This window comes from Daphnia carinata, chromosome 7 (assembly GCF_022539665.2).
Source record: "Daphnia carinata strain CSIRO-1 chromosome 7, CSIRO_AGI_Dcar_HiC_V3, whole genome shotgun sequence".
NCBI lineage: Eukaryota > Metazoa > Arthropoda > Branchiopoda > Diplostraca > Daphniidae > Daphnia > Daphnia carinata.
Genome location: NC_081337.1, coordinates 6543340 through 6559701, shown reverse-complemented (window position 1 = coordinate 6559701; position 16362 = coordinate 6543340). Strand labels below are relative to the sequence as shown.

Genomic DNA, 16362 nt, shown 5'->3' with positions numbered 1-16362 from the left:
CGCTATTGCTTTGATGTGGTGGATTTTGCCAACAGTCATCACTTGACAGAAAGAACTTCTCGAAATCTTTCGTTTTGAAATAACTTCAATTTTTGGCAGAAAAGTCTTTGACAATCACTCGAAAACTCGATCCTCAAAGACTAATTAACATGTCAATCCTACCTTCATCTGCCCAAAAAAAAAGGTAATTTTGTAGTAGAAAGCGTTCAAATTTGCTGCGTTTTTAAATATCGCATCGGCATCCACTATAGTTTTTCAGATATAATTCCATTGAATAGTTTCTAAATTTTTTTCGATTTCTTCTAGTGCTCTTGATGTTAGTTCCGTTCGGTGCCAAAAGTGCCTAGAAATGGGCCACTGGACTTATGAATGTAAAGGAAAAAGAAAGCATGTAGACAGACCAACTCGGACTGACCAACTGAAGAAAACGTTGAAGCAGATAGAAACAGGAACATTTGAGGATAAAAATGAAATCACCAAGTATGTAGCTTACATTACGGTATAGACAACTTTTGTTTTAAAGGAGAAAAATTCTATTTGCATTTCTCAATTGACTTAAAAAAATTATTGATTTCCTGTTTCTGGTAGCTAATCTGTGATTTTTAAAACCCTAGGTTTTGGTCCTCAAACTTACTTGCAGTATATGTTTAAAAGTTTTGAAAATGTTAGCTTTATTTACTATTCTGTAAACATAAGAGACATTAATATTTAATTCACTTATATGTCCCCAACTTATTCTTAAAGCAAGTTTCGATTAACATAATCTGAGACCTTTTTTAAGTAAATACTAATCAAGCATTATCTAAAACTTCTAACTCTAGGAAAACAAAAACAAGTAAAGAGAAAAAGCAAAGACGAAACTCATCCAGTTCATCTGACTCCTCAACAGAAGATAGCGAAGAATCAAGCAGTGATTCAGGTACTTCCAATTAACTGAACTGTTTTTATATAAGAAATAGTTGGGTTAAAAATTTTCTCGTTCTTGCTCGTGATTGATGCAATTAGGTAGCGATGATTCAGATAGCAGCAGCACTGGAAGTGAGAGCACAAGCACTGAATCGTCCTCAAGTAGTTCTGACTCCACGTCGTCAGAGGCAGAAGACGATAAAAAAGAAAAAAACAGGAAAAAAGTTCGGAAGCATTAGCTTCATTCGCCTTTTCCAATTTTGTGTGGTCATTCTAACTTTTAATTAGTCCGATGTAATTCTGGCGCAGTTGCTGAGATCTGTACGAAACTTCAATTTTCAATTCTAGGTTAATGACCGAGGAAAAATGGCCAATTTAATTTTTACAATAAGCAATGAGTGAAAATGATTGCTCTGTGATGACGGGTAATACATGAAAATTTGTCCCCATAATCTTATTTAACTTTCGTTTTTTCTATTCATTGCGCATTACTCTTCAAATCATTCCTATTGCACGTTTTGAGAGTTAAACCAATGACAAGTCATTTACTTATTTTGAACAACAATGATACAATCAGGTACTTGATTAATAAAAATATTCTAATTATACCCCCGTACGGTCACTGTTGATAAATTTAAAATGAGTTTTGTCCCATGGTTTTGAATAACCTGAATAAAAAACCTGAATCTTGCCAGGGAATGCTATACTCGCTTCAAAGAGTAGCATACTAAATAATGAATGAATTGCCTCTAGGCTTTTCGTTTGTACTTCGTTGGAAGGATTTTATGTTTTTATGACGCAATTCAGCGGGTCATGGAGCGAGACAGAAATACTCGTAACATTCCAGGATTCACCTCTTCATACCTATTTAAAAGAAAAACTTAGCTGAAACCCTGCCAAAACTTCCATCTGACAATTCTACCGAACGATACGTTACCCATATCTTTTCTGTTTAAGAAACGTAACAACAGCCGGTTTAATGCGTGGTTTTCCATTTTGGCTGTTATTGCCTCTGCCTGTAATTACTTGAACTACGTTCCTTCCCTCTAAAAGGTCAAGAGGTAAACGTTATACTTTTAGTACTTCATTTCACGTTATAAGCGACGCGTGACGAAAGCCTATGCAGGGTTCCTTCTTTCCCTTATCCCGCGGCTCTTGCCATTAACACTCTATGCGACTATAAATAGCAAAAGTAGCCATACCTCTTGCATTTTCAACTATGAAAGATTCCAAGCAGGTCAGAGCCTCGACGACGTGCAACTCATGTAAGTCAATAGTCCGTTCGTCTTGGTAAGCATTTTTTTCTTCTACGATTTGTAGAGCTGCCTGCTGATTGCATTTTTTATAAAGCTCTGCATACCGCCGACTCTGAAATTTTTTTTAAGAAGACGAATATGAGGCAACGCCAGTGGACAGCAGCACTAAATAAAAATATTTACTTCGCTGGAGTAATACATTGCCGCGGCAGACATGCCTCTTTGATGATATTCCTGGGCTTGCATCGAATACTGCTGTCGTAGCTTGTTGTACAAACTGCATAAAAGCTTCGTAAGTATCGTGAAAAGTGAAAACAAAACATCAGTATGATTTACAAAGCTTCGGTTCGCAAATCACGCGGCTCCTGATGGGGTGGTTTGGACTCACGCTTCTGGAAATAGAAATAGATAGCAATACACTAATACGAAAAAGGAAAGGGAAAAAACAAGATCCGGAAGAAAAAATTACTTGTGTTCTCGCCTGTGTTTCTTCTCTTGTCAGGCGAGAGTTTGCCGATACAATTTGCATCTTGGGCGGTTGTGGCTTTGTTCCTAGAGAGGCATTTAGGGCTGTTACCGTATGAGAATAATTATAGTTATTTGCTTCGAACAATGCATCTAGTGCAAGGGGGTCAACCGAAGGATAGTTCTCCTGTAGCATCTGAAATGACAACTTCGTGGACAAGCTTTCACGTAATTCCTTGCGCTCAGCGATTCTCTGTTTTTTATAAAGTTAACCATAGACAAATCTGTATGAGATGAAAATATACAAATATAAACCTCGTCTTGGACCAACTGCATTGCGAGCTCGAAATCCATTATATTTTGAAGCTCCTTACGGTCTTCGGTGACCATCGGCTTATCTTCATTTTCGCTTATTAAGCTGGAGCACCAATGTAAATAAATCTGCTCGGCTAAAGACCAAGGGATATCAACATTGACGGGATTTGATGGAGTGGTTGATGGCACTCGTTTTGCTTTTAAATCTGGAACACCAAACAATTTAACCAGTTGCTGGACGAATGAGGCATCCAATGTCATGGAAATCATGGGGTCTTCGTCCACTTTCACTTCTTCCTCGGGCAACGGTGGACTTACAACGGAAAAAGGTTGAAAAAGATCCATGCCAAATTTGTTTTCGGTATTCATACAGGGCGGTAATTGGTAATCAGTCGTATAAGTAACTTGTTCTCCCAAAGTAGGAAAGCTAGCCAGCGATAAATGACATGCATCACTCTTTGTTTGACTCTCCAATGGTACTGAATTTGTCGGGATAGTTGGTGCAGATGCTGCTTCAGGCAACTGATTTTGACTATAGCGTGATTTCTGAAGCTGAGACGCCCGAAACTGATTATATTCTTTGCCGCATATCCTACGAGTCTGTTCACTTATGGTATCCGTTAATTGAAAGCAATCTTCTATGTGCTTCCTTAAACTTTCAGTCTCCTCCAGTGTTGCTGATGTAGTCGAAAACGATTGTTGCGGTGTTTCAGAAGAGGTTACTGAATTTGTCTCTTCTTCTGTGGTTTGTTGCAACATATTTTCTACGGCTTCATCATAAGCAGAATTGATACAGTTCGGTTGGTCTTCCAACTTGTCGATACCGTCTTCCAATTCCAAACAATCTGATACATTATTGCCGCATTCGTATCCCGAATCCAGAAGAACGTTGACGGCCCTGTTTTACAAACTGGAATAGTTAACAAACAATTACACAAAATGCAATAAACTATTACCAAGTCAAATCGCCATTACACTGTTTCAATATGTCAGCAAGATCATCTGTTTCTTTTGTCGGGAAATAAGATTTCAAAATCGCAAGTGCTTCTCGAGCAGCAAGTTCTTCCACAAGTTCGTCAGTTAGACATCCTTTATCTAGAGAGTATTTTGAACTATAAAGTTTTTTTCCCAAACCAGGTGCAGTTATTGCCGATTGTATGGAGCGGCTACGGGCAGTCAATTCGCGAAGCGGAGGTTCGGATTCGAATAACGAAGTCTGGATCGCCACTTCAGTTGTTGACGGTTTCAAGGCAATTGTAGTGTCATTTGTCATCAAGGCCTCTAGTAAAGGACTAGTTACGGTTTTCTGTAGGAAACTGTTTCCGGATGCCTGAGGTATGTGAGGCATAGAAGCACTTTTTTCGATTGGCTGTTCATCACACTCGTTTTTCTTAATTACATTGACCAAACTGGACGAAGAAGCAATTTGGTAGTTCGTTGCTGCTGGTGTCTTTTGGAGCACTGGTGATTGATCAGTTTCTGCATTACAGTGCTTCATATCTGCTGTTTCAGCAATGGTTCTATTAGTTTGTACAGATGTCACTGTTCCTTGAAAGCTTTGGCTCATTTTTTGCCGGCAATTTTCAACAACCACTGCAATATCGATCATAACCCTTTGCTTTTCCAGCATTTCTCTGATTTTCTCCCGTGGTACGCGATGGATATTTTTTTGTGATAAAATACGAACATCTTCCCGCCACGGAGTATCAGGCTCAATCAATTCAACTGAGTAATTATGCCTGCAAATACATAAACACTTATGCTAGAGATATTTTTGGGAATAATTTACTCTTTTACCTCAAAGCCATTATGACATATGGCTGCATCTCCCATGCTTCCAAGTTTGTGTTGTCAATAATTATAGGGTTGGTTCCTTTTTGTAGTTCTTCACTTGCCCTTTTCTGATTCCATTCATGAGCAAAACCCAAAAGATTGCGATCAAACACATATTGGCCTTGATTTATAAAGTAGCCATCAGCACTCAAAACCACTCCATTTCCTTTTAGTTGATGTGCCAGATAACTTTTGCCTGAACCTGGTACACCACGCATTATAATAAGAATTTTTTCTAGGTTATTTATTCGTAATTGAATTGGTTCCACCATTCTGTGTTTTTCTTTCACAGTGGATTTGGGTTTAACTCCTTGGTTTGCGGTAAATGGTATAGAGCTACTTGATCCAAGTACATCTGACCAGCTGCTCATTTTCACTATAGTAGCAGTTGGCGGTGAATTGGGACTGATTTCGGTTAAGAACATAAGTGCAACATCACTATTTTCATTGCTGTCTTGCCAAATCATTTCCACAACTTCAGCATCAATTGCTGATTTGAACATGTTCTTCAAGTCTTCGAGATTAAATTTTCTTTGTTGATCGATTGTAGGTTTCGAAGAAATGACAGAGTTCGACGATGGAACTTGCGCAGTTTCAGTTCGCCTTGTTTGCTGAACTCTTTCTTCGTCTCCCAGTGACGACACTAGATTTTTTTGATTGCCCGCCATTTTGCTAAATTGGTTGGGTTAAAGATTTTTCTGTTGGAGCCAACTATCTCCCGACATTCTCCAAAATGGACCTGTTGCGTACATGGCTGGTTCTCTTTTAAAACGTGATAAATATTTGTCCTTTGAGTCATCTAGCGAGCAATAGGAACAACCTATCGCCCTATGTTAAGCTTCTCAATTCGAAAGCTTAAGGGTTTTGTAGCTTTGTCAATTTGCCATTGATAGCGAACAACCGATGTAATTCTAAATCAACAGGATAATAATTACAGTAGTTAGACTACGGGTTATGAACGCAGCTAGGTGAAAGAAGCAGAGTAGTCAAAAACTACTGGTAAGTTAGCAACTCTAAATTTAAAAGCTGCAGTAGATGAAATTGGCCTTCGGATTTACGAAGATATCCCAAAATCGCAAAACAACCAACCGCCGCACGAAAGACTTGAAACCGCAAAAAGAAAAGAAGAAACCTTCTTGTTAGAAACTAATTTTTTTCTCAGCTATCACCGGTAATCGCTCTATTTGTTACGTTACTCTAATTATTACTTCATTATACAAGCTACCGACGCTACTCTTGTCACCAAATCCAGTGCCTAGAAAGCAATTTCATAATAATTTCAAAATATACGTTCTAAGTTACTAAAGCAATATCGCCTATCACACTTTGCCGATTTATACCCGCACAAACTAGCCGTGGCAGGAACAGATTTCCTGTTAGACTATTCGGTTGTTAGGCTAAAATGGAAATGTTGATTTCTTTTGTTTCAGAATTTGTAACTTTCATTAAAAAAAAAACCATGAATAGATCTGAAATCCGGATGAGTGAAGTCCTGACAAACTTTGAAATGGGAACATTTAGTTTGCAACCATTACAGCAGTAGTTACATGTTGACTATTTCAGGATCAATTTGACGCCTTGCTTTGTTGACTGGGAGCTTCAAGTCGTTGTTTTTCTATTTCCAAAAATGTTTGCCATGCCAGCTCTAATGTGGGTTTTTTTAAAGCCGGTCCTTGAATGTAGTCCTAAACAACGCATCATAAGTTACTGCAGAATTGCAATTGTGACTCAAAATTAAACACATTTACAAACTACCTCAATTAATTGGAATTCATCTAATTCGCTAGACGATGAATCACTCCAGACCAGATGAAAAAGGCGAACAAGATCGGCACCAGCTTTAACGTCCTTTGAAGTAATAAAATGGAACAGTAGATTGTCCATTCGCTTGCAGAGAACAAGATGTAGCACCATTGGACCGAAATGGCGCGTGGATCTCAAAGCGGGAAATTTACTGTTCTCATCGATACAGTTATATGTCGTTCTTGTTACACGAATGTACTCTGGGTCATCGGGTTCAAACTGTGCGCAAGCACGATCAAGTACGAATGCATATTGACCTTGGTTAAGGCAGTCCTTAAGAAGGAATAGTTCATTTGGGTGAAGCTTTTAGGTGTGTCAGTTCATACTACCTGTAAATGAGTTTCTTCAAACATTTTTGGCATACAAATTTGTCGTCCTGGAATGGGAAAGTAAATTTGACACATTTTTTGTCTTTCTTCCCAAGATGCATCTCTCAAGACACCATTTGGATCCCTGACAACAACTTCACGCTTCTGTGAAATAAAATATAACCCGTTTATAGTTGATTATTTTCTCTTAAGTAAATAATAGATGTTATTTTACAGTTAATAATACCAACCCTATCATTGATTCCTTGTGATATGTCGATGAAAACATACTTGCAGTTATCAAAACCTTGTAGCTCGGGATCTTCAGACAAGATTTTAGTAACTGGTTCCCTTGCTTTGAGAAGAGGGGGCATTTGGAGTTTTCTTTTGAGCTTTGTTTCCATCTCTGCCATCACTTCGTCAACTTCAGCTTGTGTTAAAAGCTCATACTTGGGAGGCTCTAGCCTCTGTCCTAGTTTTCGGTTTTGAAAGACCTTATCATAATCACGGCCAGTGAGTCTGTCAAGTAAACCTTGGACATTTTCTTTGAAAAACACTACACTAGGATCGCGAGTATACCCTGCAAGGAAAATATTGTTTTACAAGAACTTATACAAATCCTCAACAATGAAAAAACCTGGGTCGAATGTAGAAGTGTTCAACAGATTACTTGACGTTGTGAACTTTGCAATTCCATTTTTCAAGATGGGAAAACATCGAAACTTGCCGATAGTAAACATAACAGCTCTCGTGGCCATTTTTAGTTTTTTACAATTCACAGCAGACAACGAACTGGTCGCCACATTGCCAGGTATTTATTTTGTAGTTGTTTGTTTGTTATTTTGCTTTTCTTCCTTTTTTGATTATTATTTTTAAACCAGCCTGCCTACCTACTAACCTGCTAGCCCTAGTGGTGCAGTAAGGAAAACAAAAAACTTACGGGTATCGAAGAGGGTCACATAGCTCGATGATTAGCTGCCAGCATCCATGAACCTAGTGGCCATGGGGAGGCTTACGAACAACCTACAAGCTACGATTACCTCATCTCCACCTTTCAGTTTGTGAATCGATCTTCAACGTGTAGTGAACGGTACTACAGATCGATGTGAAACGTCTGTAAACGTGTAAGTGTAAGTGTGTGTGTTTTTTAGTGTGGTGCCATTTAGCCCCTTTATAGTAGGCTCTTCTTCTGGCTCTTCTTTTTTCTTCTTCTTTCTTGAATTTTTTTAGATGATGTTCGAAGCGATGAAGATGTATAATCTTGCGTAAACCGATGAGATGAAGAATCTTGCGTAATCCGATGAGATGAAGAATCTTGCGAATCCGTTGAGATGAATCTTGAACGATGAAGTGGGTGGGAGGGGAGGGTGGTGGGAGGAGGGCATAGAGGGAGGGGCATGGCGGTGTCGGGACTTGAACCCGGGGCCAACAGAATACAAAGCGAGGGGATAACCTCTGTGCCAGGAACGCACATCTCAATCAAATTTAGCTTTGGGTGGGGGCTATTTAGATATTTTTTTTCGCACGAAGGAAACAGGATGATGTCATCTGAAATCGTATAAAAACCATGTAGGCTAATATTTTTTTTCTGTAAGGTTCATGTTTCTTTTGTATGTATTTTATTTTTTCAGAACAGGTTGTCTAAGGCTTTTGCCCATTATTAACAGCGATAAAGTTCAATTTGTATATTGTAGTTAAGCTATGATAACAGTGCCGTAAAACATGGGTGGTGAGCAGATGCTGGATGAAGGTTGATGAAGAACAAAAAGCTTCAAACTTAAAAATCGCGCAGGTTAAAACAAAACAAGAACATTTTGGAAGTTTTTTTTAGGTAACAAGGTAGTTAGACTAGGCGCAATTAAGAAAAACGGCAAGTGAGCATTGTTGACTGGCCTTACTGATCGGTGAAAAGGCCGATGAACCGACAGCTTCAAACGAAGCCCGTTTCCCAAAACCGAAAACACTACAAGTACCAGCGGTCAGTTTCTCCGACCACAAGTTTGCGCAGTAAAGATACCACACGCCGTTTACACGAACAACAACAAATCCAGACGGTGAAAGTTTCAATGGATTCCTGAAATTATAAAAAATGTAATCAGGTTGCTATTTTATTTTTCAATTCACTTACCCATTTGTGTCAACTATGACCGGGTATTCAGCACTAAGTGACACGCACTTCGACTCATCCATGCCGTTTGAACAATTCTCTGCACCATCGCAGACAGCTGACATGGGGATCGTTTCTTGACTACGGTTTTGTCTAGAAATAAAAATAACCTCACTTTCTGTTTGATTATGCATATAACGAACAATTACCCTGGACTGAGACAACGAAAGAAATCAGTGGGACATTCTAGATCACTAAAAGGCGCTTTTTCATCTTCACCAGCGGCGCAATCAACTACACCATCGCAAAGTGCGTCGCCAGGGATACATTGACCATCAAGACATTTGTACTCGCTTTCATCACATATTGATGAGTTAACGGATGGCATCAATTCATTCTTTTCAGCAGGACGGCAAGCTTCTGTTTCATCACTGCGATCCCGACAGTTAGGGATGCCGTCACATGTTTCATTCTTACTCAGGCAAGCACCCAATGGGCAACGCCAAGAGTCACACCTAGGCGCTGGTAGGACTGGCACTAAAACAGAAAAAGAAATCGTTGCAATTCAAATTCTCTAGTCGTCCTAGAAGGTAGGCTCGTACTTGTACACGAAATTTGAAGCTGCCGTTTTTTCCTCTGGATAGCTTTTAAATTTGTTTGGTTGCACGCTAAAGCGAACGGTTATTTAATATACGTGTCAGTTAAAAGAAAGACTAAATTTTTTACTTATAGTTTCCCTAATGGTATCAAAATTTTGCCAAATTCCCTCGAGAGTGTTAACATATGGTTCTCTTTTAGAACAATCACGCTCAAAGACGGCAACGGCATACCAGGTAAAGCCATCGGAGCAAACTACGTTACCAGACCACTTGTCCTGCCAATCCAAGTGCCCAATTAATTTGCTATAATGAAACGTTGTTTTGTTGATTTTGCATACCGAAGGGCAAGAGATAGTTTCGTTGTTGGTCCAGGTGGCCAAAAGTGTACGACCGACATTCAATTTTATTTGCGAAAAACTAGCCGAACTAGCCAGTAGCGTTCCATTCATTCCGACTGCCACGCATTGGTTCTTGATGAGGTTGCGCACAGCTTCCCTACTTTAAAAGCATATCGTTCCAACGATTAACGTAATTTTCTGTTATATTAGTATTTTTTGGGTAGCCGGGACAACTTACGATGAAGCTAAACAAACGTGGTTCACATGTTCAGTCAACTTGACGGGCCGTTCAAGGAAGAGAAGGGTCATCTTGCTGGTTGTAGAAATTTTCACGCTATTTGCAACACGCAGAATTTGTTCCATCGGTGAAGTAAATGGTATCAGCCTCCTGCTACCTAATAAGGCAGCTACGTAGTCTTTGGTCAAGCTAAAAATCAGTTAAACAGTGAGATGATTGAAGAACACATTTCTGTTAAATGAGAACATATCATTGGAATTTACTCAATGTTGCGGAAACAGACGGAGGATACTAGTAGCCATTGAGGGGCCACTAGCGTTGCACCGCAAAGATATTGGCCTTCGAGGAAAAGGGTAGCATGCCAAGGGAAACGTCCTTCAGTGTTCGGCAAGGTGTCCCATCCGCCGAGATTCGGTCGGATTCCGCACAGTTGGTTGCTACATGTTACATTCACAAATTTGCAATCGCTCGTTGTAGAGGTTACAGATTGTCGTTTGGCAATCGAATGTAATGCTGTCAAATTGAAATCTTCGCTGAACAAACCAAGATCGCTTTTAAATAGAGTCGATGGCGATTGTGATGGTTTTGAAGAATTCCACAGGAATCCTTGTGGTGGTTCCAATGGTTTTAATGGAAGCAGCTTCGAACCAGAAAGTAAACTGTATGAAAGCCCAGGCCTTTAAGACGCAAAAGTTTTTAAAAAATGTAATTATAAACAAGCCAAATTAAATAAAAAGAATAAAATACCCATATCCAATGAAACTGCAGATTTCGTCACTGACCGAAGACGACCAATTTTGAACGCAAATTGGATTCCAGACCCCCAGTTTGTTCATGGCTACTAAACCCGATTGCTCACGTTTGGGTCTTCCAGTTCGATCGAGTGCAACAGAGAAGTATTGCGGAATCAGGGCCACTAATTTTTAAATTTCATAAAACGTAGAACATTATTTGTAACAAGTGAAAGAAACAGTCTTACGGCATTGAGATTCATCATCGCCTTGTGCATTCTTTACACGATTATTACACATTTCTTTGTATGGAGTGCACTGCGCGGAAGCGAGTGAGTAATATTCATCCGATCGACAAGTCCCTGAAAAAAAAAATCGTTATTTATTTTAGGGTGTGTTAAAGATCCCAACTTACGACATCCGGCTTCATCCGAAAAATCTGCGCAGTCGACATGGTTGTCGCAGAGTAATTCAGAATTTCCAATGCCCTTTAAATAATCGCCGCAAGAACAGGAAGATTCATCCGTTCCATCGATGCAGTCAATGACCTTGTTGCACTTATGCGAAAGCTGAACGCACTGGAACACTCTAGATTAAAAGATATCAACGATGGTTATTTTTTATGAAGATACTAACTCATGTCATGAAATTACTTGGAACAAGTGAATTGGTCAACCGAGCAGACGGTTGGACGTGGCAGTGCAGTGGTGGTTAAATTTGGAGAAATTGTCGTAACAATTGGCTCGTGACTTGTAGGCGGAAGGTTTGTAGTGCAACCCAGTTCATCCTCTGCGTTCAAGCAATCTATGATTCCATCACAAATCAAGTCTGGGGTTAAGCAGGCTCCCGTTCCGCGCGGACATATCAGCCCGCTGCAACTCTGTTTAGGAATCCGCTTTAACTGTACGGTCTTTTCATCTAAAAATTTTTTCAGTGTAAAGAAACTACTCATCAAGCCCAATATTAATTGTAACATACCCATGACTTCAGCAATCCAGTTCACGTAGTAAGCAACATTAGTATAAGCACCCAATTCTCCGGGGCGCGCACATCCCAAACCAAAACTGACTATTCCAACCAATAACCAACGGTCACGAATTTTCGGATCCCTAATGTTATGTGTAAAAAAAAACCAGAAACTCATACTAAAAATTCCAGGAAATACCAATAAAAAATAACTCACGGGCAAATGAAGGGTCCACCTGAATCTCCCTGACACGAATCCTTTTTTCCTTCGGGATAACCTGCGCACAGGATTTTGTCCTTACGGGCAGCCAGGTCAGCGCTGCAAGGTTTAATAGGAACAGCAACCTCACGAAGCGAATCCGCTAGGTAAAGTGGAAATATTAACACTTAGTCGGTCAGACGATTAAAAACTAGACACCTCATACATTCAGGTCCGTTTTCTTGGACGTTTCCCCATCCGACGACGGTACAAAGTGTGTCGTTGCGTGGAAAATAGCCAAAACTTGGCAGACATGCGGGAGCAGTCCATTGATTGAGTTGCAAAGGCTTTTGTACTCGCAATAATGCAATGTCGTTTTCCAGGGTATGCGAATTGTAATTTGGGTGAATATAAATGGAAAGAATGGCTCGAGTTTGCTCCAAGGGGGAATAAGAAGACCGCCGTAACATACCCAATTGAATTTCAAAATGAGATTTCTCCAACCTTTAATAAACGAACAAGGATTATAAATATGTTTAACGGCCAATGTACAATATCTGTGGCTTACGCGGGAAAACAATGGGCTGCTGACAAGATCCAATTGCTGTCTAGCAAAGAACCACCGCATTTGAAGACACCGTCGCGAATGATGGCCACCGCCCATGGCCAAGCACCCATATTGCTTTCGCGGCCGCCAACCACTCTGTTCAAAGTGCCTCGTCTCTTACGTCCTGAAGATTGCAAATGAAAGGCCATATCAGTCTAATTCAACTAGCAAAAATTTCAACGAGAGAAGGGCTTACGTTGGGTTTTTGAATGCGAATAACGACCAGTGAGGCGACTACACCCGAGCGATTGGCAGTGGAAGTCCGCTCTTCGAAGACGGCGCTCAAGAACACGGGGTTGATCTGTTCAATTATTTGTCAATCCAAACAATAATGTACATGTGTGTAACTAGTTGTAAGATAGTGCTGGTGACGAAATAGCTACCTGTCAAATTTCTAGGAGTTTCAAACGCCTGCTGCAAACTTTGTCCAGAAGTCTTTGATGAATTGCTAAAGAAAACGTTTTGAAAAGGCATTTTTGTCGTAGTTGTGGCTATCGTTGCGTTGTTGGATTTAGTTGTCATTCTATGACCGATTTCTGCCTGAGTCGGAGCCTTCCTACCACACCGAGGTGACGGACACTCAACAAAAACGAGATCCGAACAGTTTTTGACAAGCCTGACTCTTTTTGCAACATCAAACATCATGGCGTATTGGCCTTTGTAAACCGCGGAATTCGCTTTTCTTTTGGATATGTTGAAACTGCTGCCACCATGGCGAATACGAAACAAGACTAATTAAGAATTAGCTCTAATTTTTACTAAAACAAACGATGATAATAACGTAACATTACCCAAGACCGTCACCAACAGTCAACTGACAAATGCCGGAGATCAAGCTGGTCACGTTGCCGGATGAACCACACAACGGATACCACTTACTCTTGACATTATGCATCACATATCCGGAGCTGTACTTAGCTACGGAAACCTAATAATATTCAAAAAACGAATCATAATTGAAGTTTGAAGGTAATTGCATGGGCGATACCTCAAGTGAGTATTCATTAGGTGATAGAATGCTGCAACTGATTTCATCCATTCCATCAGGACATTGCTCCAAGCCATCACATCGTTGTCTCAATGGAATGCATAGAGGTCTTTGCCTTGTGATGTCGCAATTAAACTGGCTTGCGTTACAACCTGATGATTAAAATTCGTAAAAATTCTAAGTGATTAACGTAGTCATTGTTTTTTGGAACAGGTTATTTTTTTTTCTCGTGCTAGAATTCTTACCGCGACACCCTGTTTCATCGTCAAGAGAAGGGCAATCGAAAACCCCATCACAGATTTTACTGGGATCCATTCGGTTCCGGCAAGTACAACCTATCTCGTCGGTAGCCTCCGGACAGTCCACCAGGCCATTGCACATTTGCTCGTGGTAGATCAATGTGTTTGGAGATCCAGGACACGGATATGACGGCGGTTCCAACTCCACCACCTCAGATTCGTCTAAATCATCGTTGTTTTTATCATTGTCAACTTCCATAGGTACTGTTATTTCCGGTGCTCTGCTAGTCGAATTGATAACAGTAGAACTTTCTGTTGTACTGGCAGTCGTGTTCTCATGTTCTTCTATAATTGTTGTCTTGTTACCAGTTCCATGCGCAATAGTCGTGACAAGTGGCAACGGACTAGTTGTAGACAAACTTGTTGTTGTTGCTTGTTGTTGCTTCGGTTGTTGTTGGCGTTGTTGATGTTGCTTTTGCTGTTGTCGTTGCTGCTGTTGTCGTTGTTGACGAGTTTGACATTCCAATAGAAGAGGCAGAATCATTTTTCGTTGAAATATTGCTGAGAGTGGATAGCGTTGTTTTGAGCGCTTTCAATTCAGATTCAGACAGGTCATGATAGCTAACCGTTTCGGAAGAAGCTGCCGTTGTAGAAACAGTTACATTGACCATAGAAGTCTGATTTCCTTGATGTAACGTAGAGGACGTGGGGAGAGAAGCTTGACTTGAGCTGTCCACCACGTGAGATTCCATAGACAGATTGGAAATGGAGCCAGAATTACTTGGCAAAAGTACACTGTTGTTGGCTGAAAAATTCGAAGCGTTAGCCAGTGATGATAATGTCGGCATACTTGTAGTAAAAACTGAACTACTATTCAGACGCGTTGTTGTGTTGCTTTGCAGCCATACCGGCCGTGTAAGAAAGACGTCGGAGGAGCTGTCTACTGGTGAGGCCTTAGTTGTAGTTGATGCAGTTAATGATGAAAGTGGTAGCGCCGTTGAAGTTTCAGTTCCTGCACTAATCGTTGTGTTTGTGCTAGTACTTGGTATCAACGTAGCATTTTTTTTCGGGCCATCCTTTAATTCAATAACACCACCAGTGTCATTTCCAGCTGATTGGGAAACTGTTGCTGTTGTTGACGTGGAACTAGTAAGCGTATCATTTCGAGTACTGGAACTTGCATTTGCAATTGCATCGTTTTTCATAGTGGTCGCCCCTAGGGTCGTTGCAATATTCGTTGACGTAGTCGTTTTAGTGGTAGTAATAATTACCATTGTAGAGCTAGTCGTGGGACTTGTTGTTGCGGTCTTAGCAGTAGTTGTGACAGGCGCCGTAGCAGGAGTCGTAGCAGGAGTCGTAGCAGGAGTCGTAGCAGGAGTCGTAGCAGGAGTCGTAGCAGGAGTCGTAGCAGGAGTCGTAGCAGGAGTCGTAGCAGGAGTCGTAGCAGGAGTCGTGGCAGGAGTCGTGGCAGGAGTCGTGGCACTAGTCGTGGCAGGAGTATTTGGTGTGGTAGTATTTGGTGAAATACTGTAAGTAGGCTCTGTTATTGCTTCTGGCGATATGTCTGTTACGTCTCTTTCATTATGCTTCTCCGTTGATAACATGGGGTTAAAAGTGGGGCTGATGGAAGAGAAAACTGTTGTGTTTGAATCCATCTGCTGAGCTCCGGCTGACGCCATAATACCTCCCGCGTCCGCCGTTGAAGCCGAATCTTTAGCTGCAGTAGCATTACTGACTAAATCACGTCGTAATTATTACAGTTTGTAAAAATAAAGTGAAAACAAGGCATCAATAAACCAAGATATAGTCTCGTACAATTACAAAATTGAAGTGGACTTACAATGGACGGCGATAACACCCAAAATGATGCCGGCAACCAGAGAGATGGCGATAGTCAAAATGCTGTTAAAATACATTGACATAAACATTTTTTAAATCAACCACTATGACGAAAAAAAGTTATTAAAGTAGATAAGCTAAATTTGACACGCTCCGAAAACGAAAGGAAATAACGTACCCGATGACAACCAACCATTTGCATGACACCATGGAAGTGAAAGGATTTCCTTGTTCAACCATGTCGAGCACTGAAACGCCATGCAGAGAACGACATGCAGAGAAAATGGAGCACTAGGTAAAGCACACTATCCTACATTTTTTTAATCTAGAGTTTTTCTTCCCCCTCCTCCACAATACACAGAGATAGTCTGAATCGGAAACAAAACTTACCTTCGTTGAAGTCTATGGTTTTCAATTAACTGCCACCATCAGCTATTGATGGCGTGATGCAGAGAGAAAACTTGACGTCGACGAGCGTGTGGCAACGAAATGATCGAGAATGTCGCGTGGTCACAACTGCCGATGGCAAAGGGATCTCAGACTGATGGATGCGCTCAGTGATGTGAACCCTGATGATCCCTTGAATACCTGTGGGCTACAAAATAATAGGTGGATAGTTCGCGCA

General features: G+C 40.6%; 5 protein-coding genes across 8 annotated transcripts; 1 reads left to right on the top strand and 4 right to left on the bottom strand.

Moving 5' to 3' along the window:
* Nucleotides 1-17: 17 nt before the first annotated feature.
* LOC130701979 (zinc finger CCHC domain-containing protein 10-like) lies at nt 18-1358 on the top strand. Its single transcript, XM_057523699.2, has 4 exons — nt 18-184; nt 307-480; nt 822-919; nt 1006-1358. Exons 1-4 carry the CDS (start codon nt 150-152, stop codon nt 1143-1145), a joined length of 447 nt encoding a protein of 148 aa, XP_057379682.1. The 5' UTR covers nt 18-149; the 3' UTR covers nt 1146-1358.
* A 113-nt stretch (nt 1359-1471) lies between these two features.
* LOC130700002 (uncharacterized) lies at nt 1472-5575 on the bottom strand. Its single transcript, XM_057522054.2, has 9 exons — nt 4740-5575; nt 3899-4681; nt 2943-3840; nt 2632-2880; nt 2499-2554; nt 2346-2439; nt 2109-2274; nt 1844-1952; nt 1472-1770 (listed from the first exon to the last, which is right to left on the bottom strand). The coding sequence occupies exons 1-9, from the start codon at nt 5441-5443 to the stop codon at nt 1710-1712; spliced, it is 3120 nt and encodes a 1039-aa protein (XP_057378037.1). The 5' UTR covers nt 5444-5575; the 3' UTR covers nt 1472-1709.
* A 698-nt stretch (nt 5576-6273) lies between these two features.
* On the bottom strand, nt 6274-7701 carry LOC130686919 (small ribosomal subunit protein mS22-like; the record flags this gene model as incomplete). Its single annotated transcript, XM_057510080.1, has 5 exons — nt 6274-6460; nt 6531-6851; nt 6908-7051; nt 7138-7466; nt 7524-7701. Coding segments are annotated over 5 exons (1092 nt in total), but the record flags the coding sequence as incomplete, so codon positions are not given.
* Nucleotides 7702-8556: 855 nt separating this feature from the next.
* LOC130702196 (serine protease nudel-like) lies at nt 8557-14539 on the bottom strand. Of its 4 annotated transcripts, none has more exons than XM_057523887.2 (21): nt 13905-14539; nt 13660-13811; nt 13463-13599; nt 13055-13374; nt 12868-12972; nt 12633-12795; nt 12291-12568; nt 12083-12227; nt 11878-12008; nt 11553-11817; nt 11315-11487; nt 11148-11261; nt 10916-11084; nt 10432-10845; nt 10169-10357; nt 9931-10087; nt 9720-9867; nt 9596-9661; nt 9203-9530; nt 9015-9146; nt 8557-8960 (listed from the first exon to the last, which is right to left on the bottom strand). In XM_057523887.2, exons 1-21 carry the CDS (start codon nt 14440-14442, stop codon nt 8735-8737), a joined length of 4350 nt encoding a protein of 1449 aa, XP_057379870.2. In that variant the 5' UTR covers nt 14443-14539; the 3' UTR covers nt 8557-8734. The 4 variants fall into 4 exon arrangements, with proteins under 4 accessions (XP_057379870.2, XP_059351982.1, XP_059351981.1 ...); XM_059495999.1 differs by having other exon boundaries at nt 9203-9524; nt 9931-10090; nt 13905-14538; XM_059495998.1 differs by having other exon boundaries at nt 9931-10090; nt 13055-13371; nt 13905-14538.
* A 560-nt stretch (nt 14540-15099) lies between these two features.
* Nucleotides 15100-15977, bottom strand: LOC132088179 (G8 domain-containing protein DDB_G0286311-like). The gene is made up of 4 exons (XM_059496332.1): nt 15916-15977; nt 15739-15800; nt 15170-15633; nt 15100-15114 (listed from the first exon to the last, which is right to left on the bottom strand). The coding sequence occupies exons 1-4, from the start codon at nt 15975-15977 to the stop codon at nt 15100-15102; spliced, it is 603 nt and encodes a 200-aa protein (XP_059352315.1).
* Nucleotides 15978-16362: the final 385 nt, after the last annotated feature.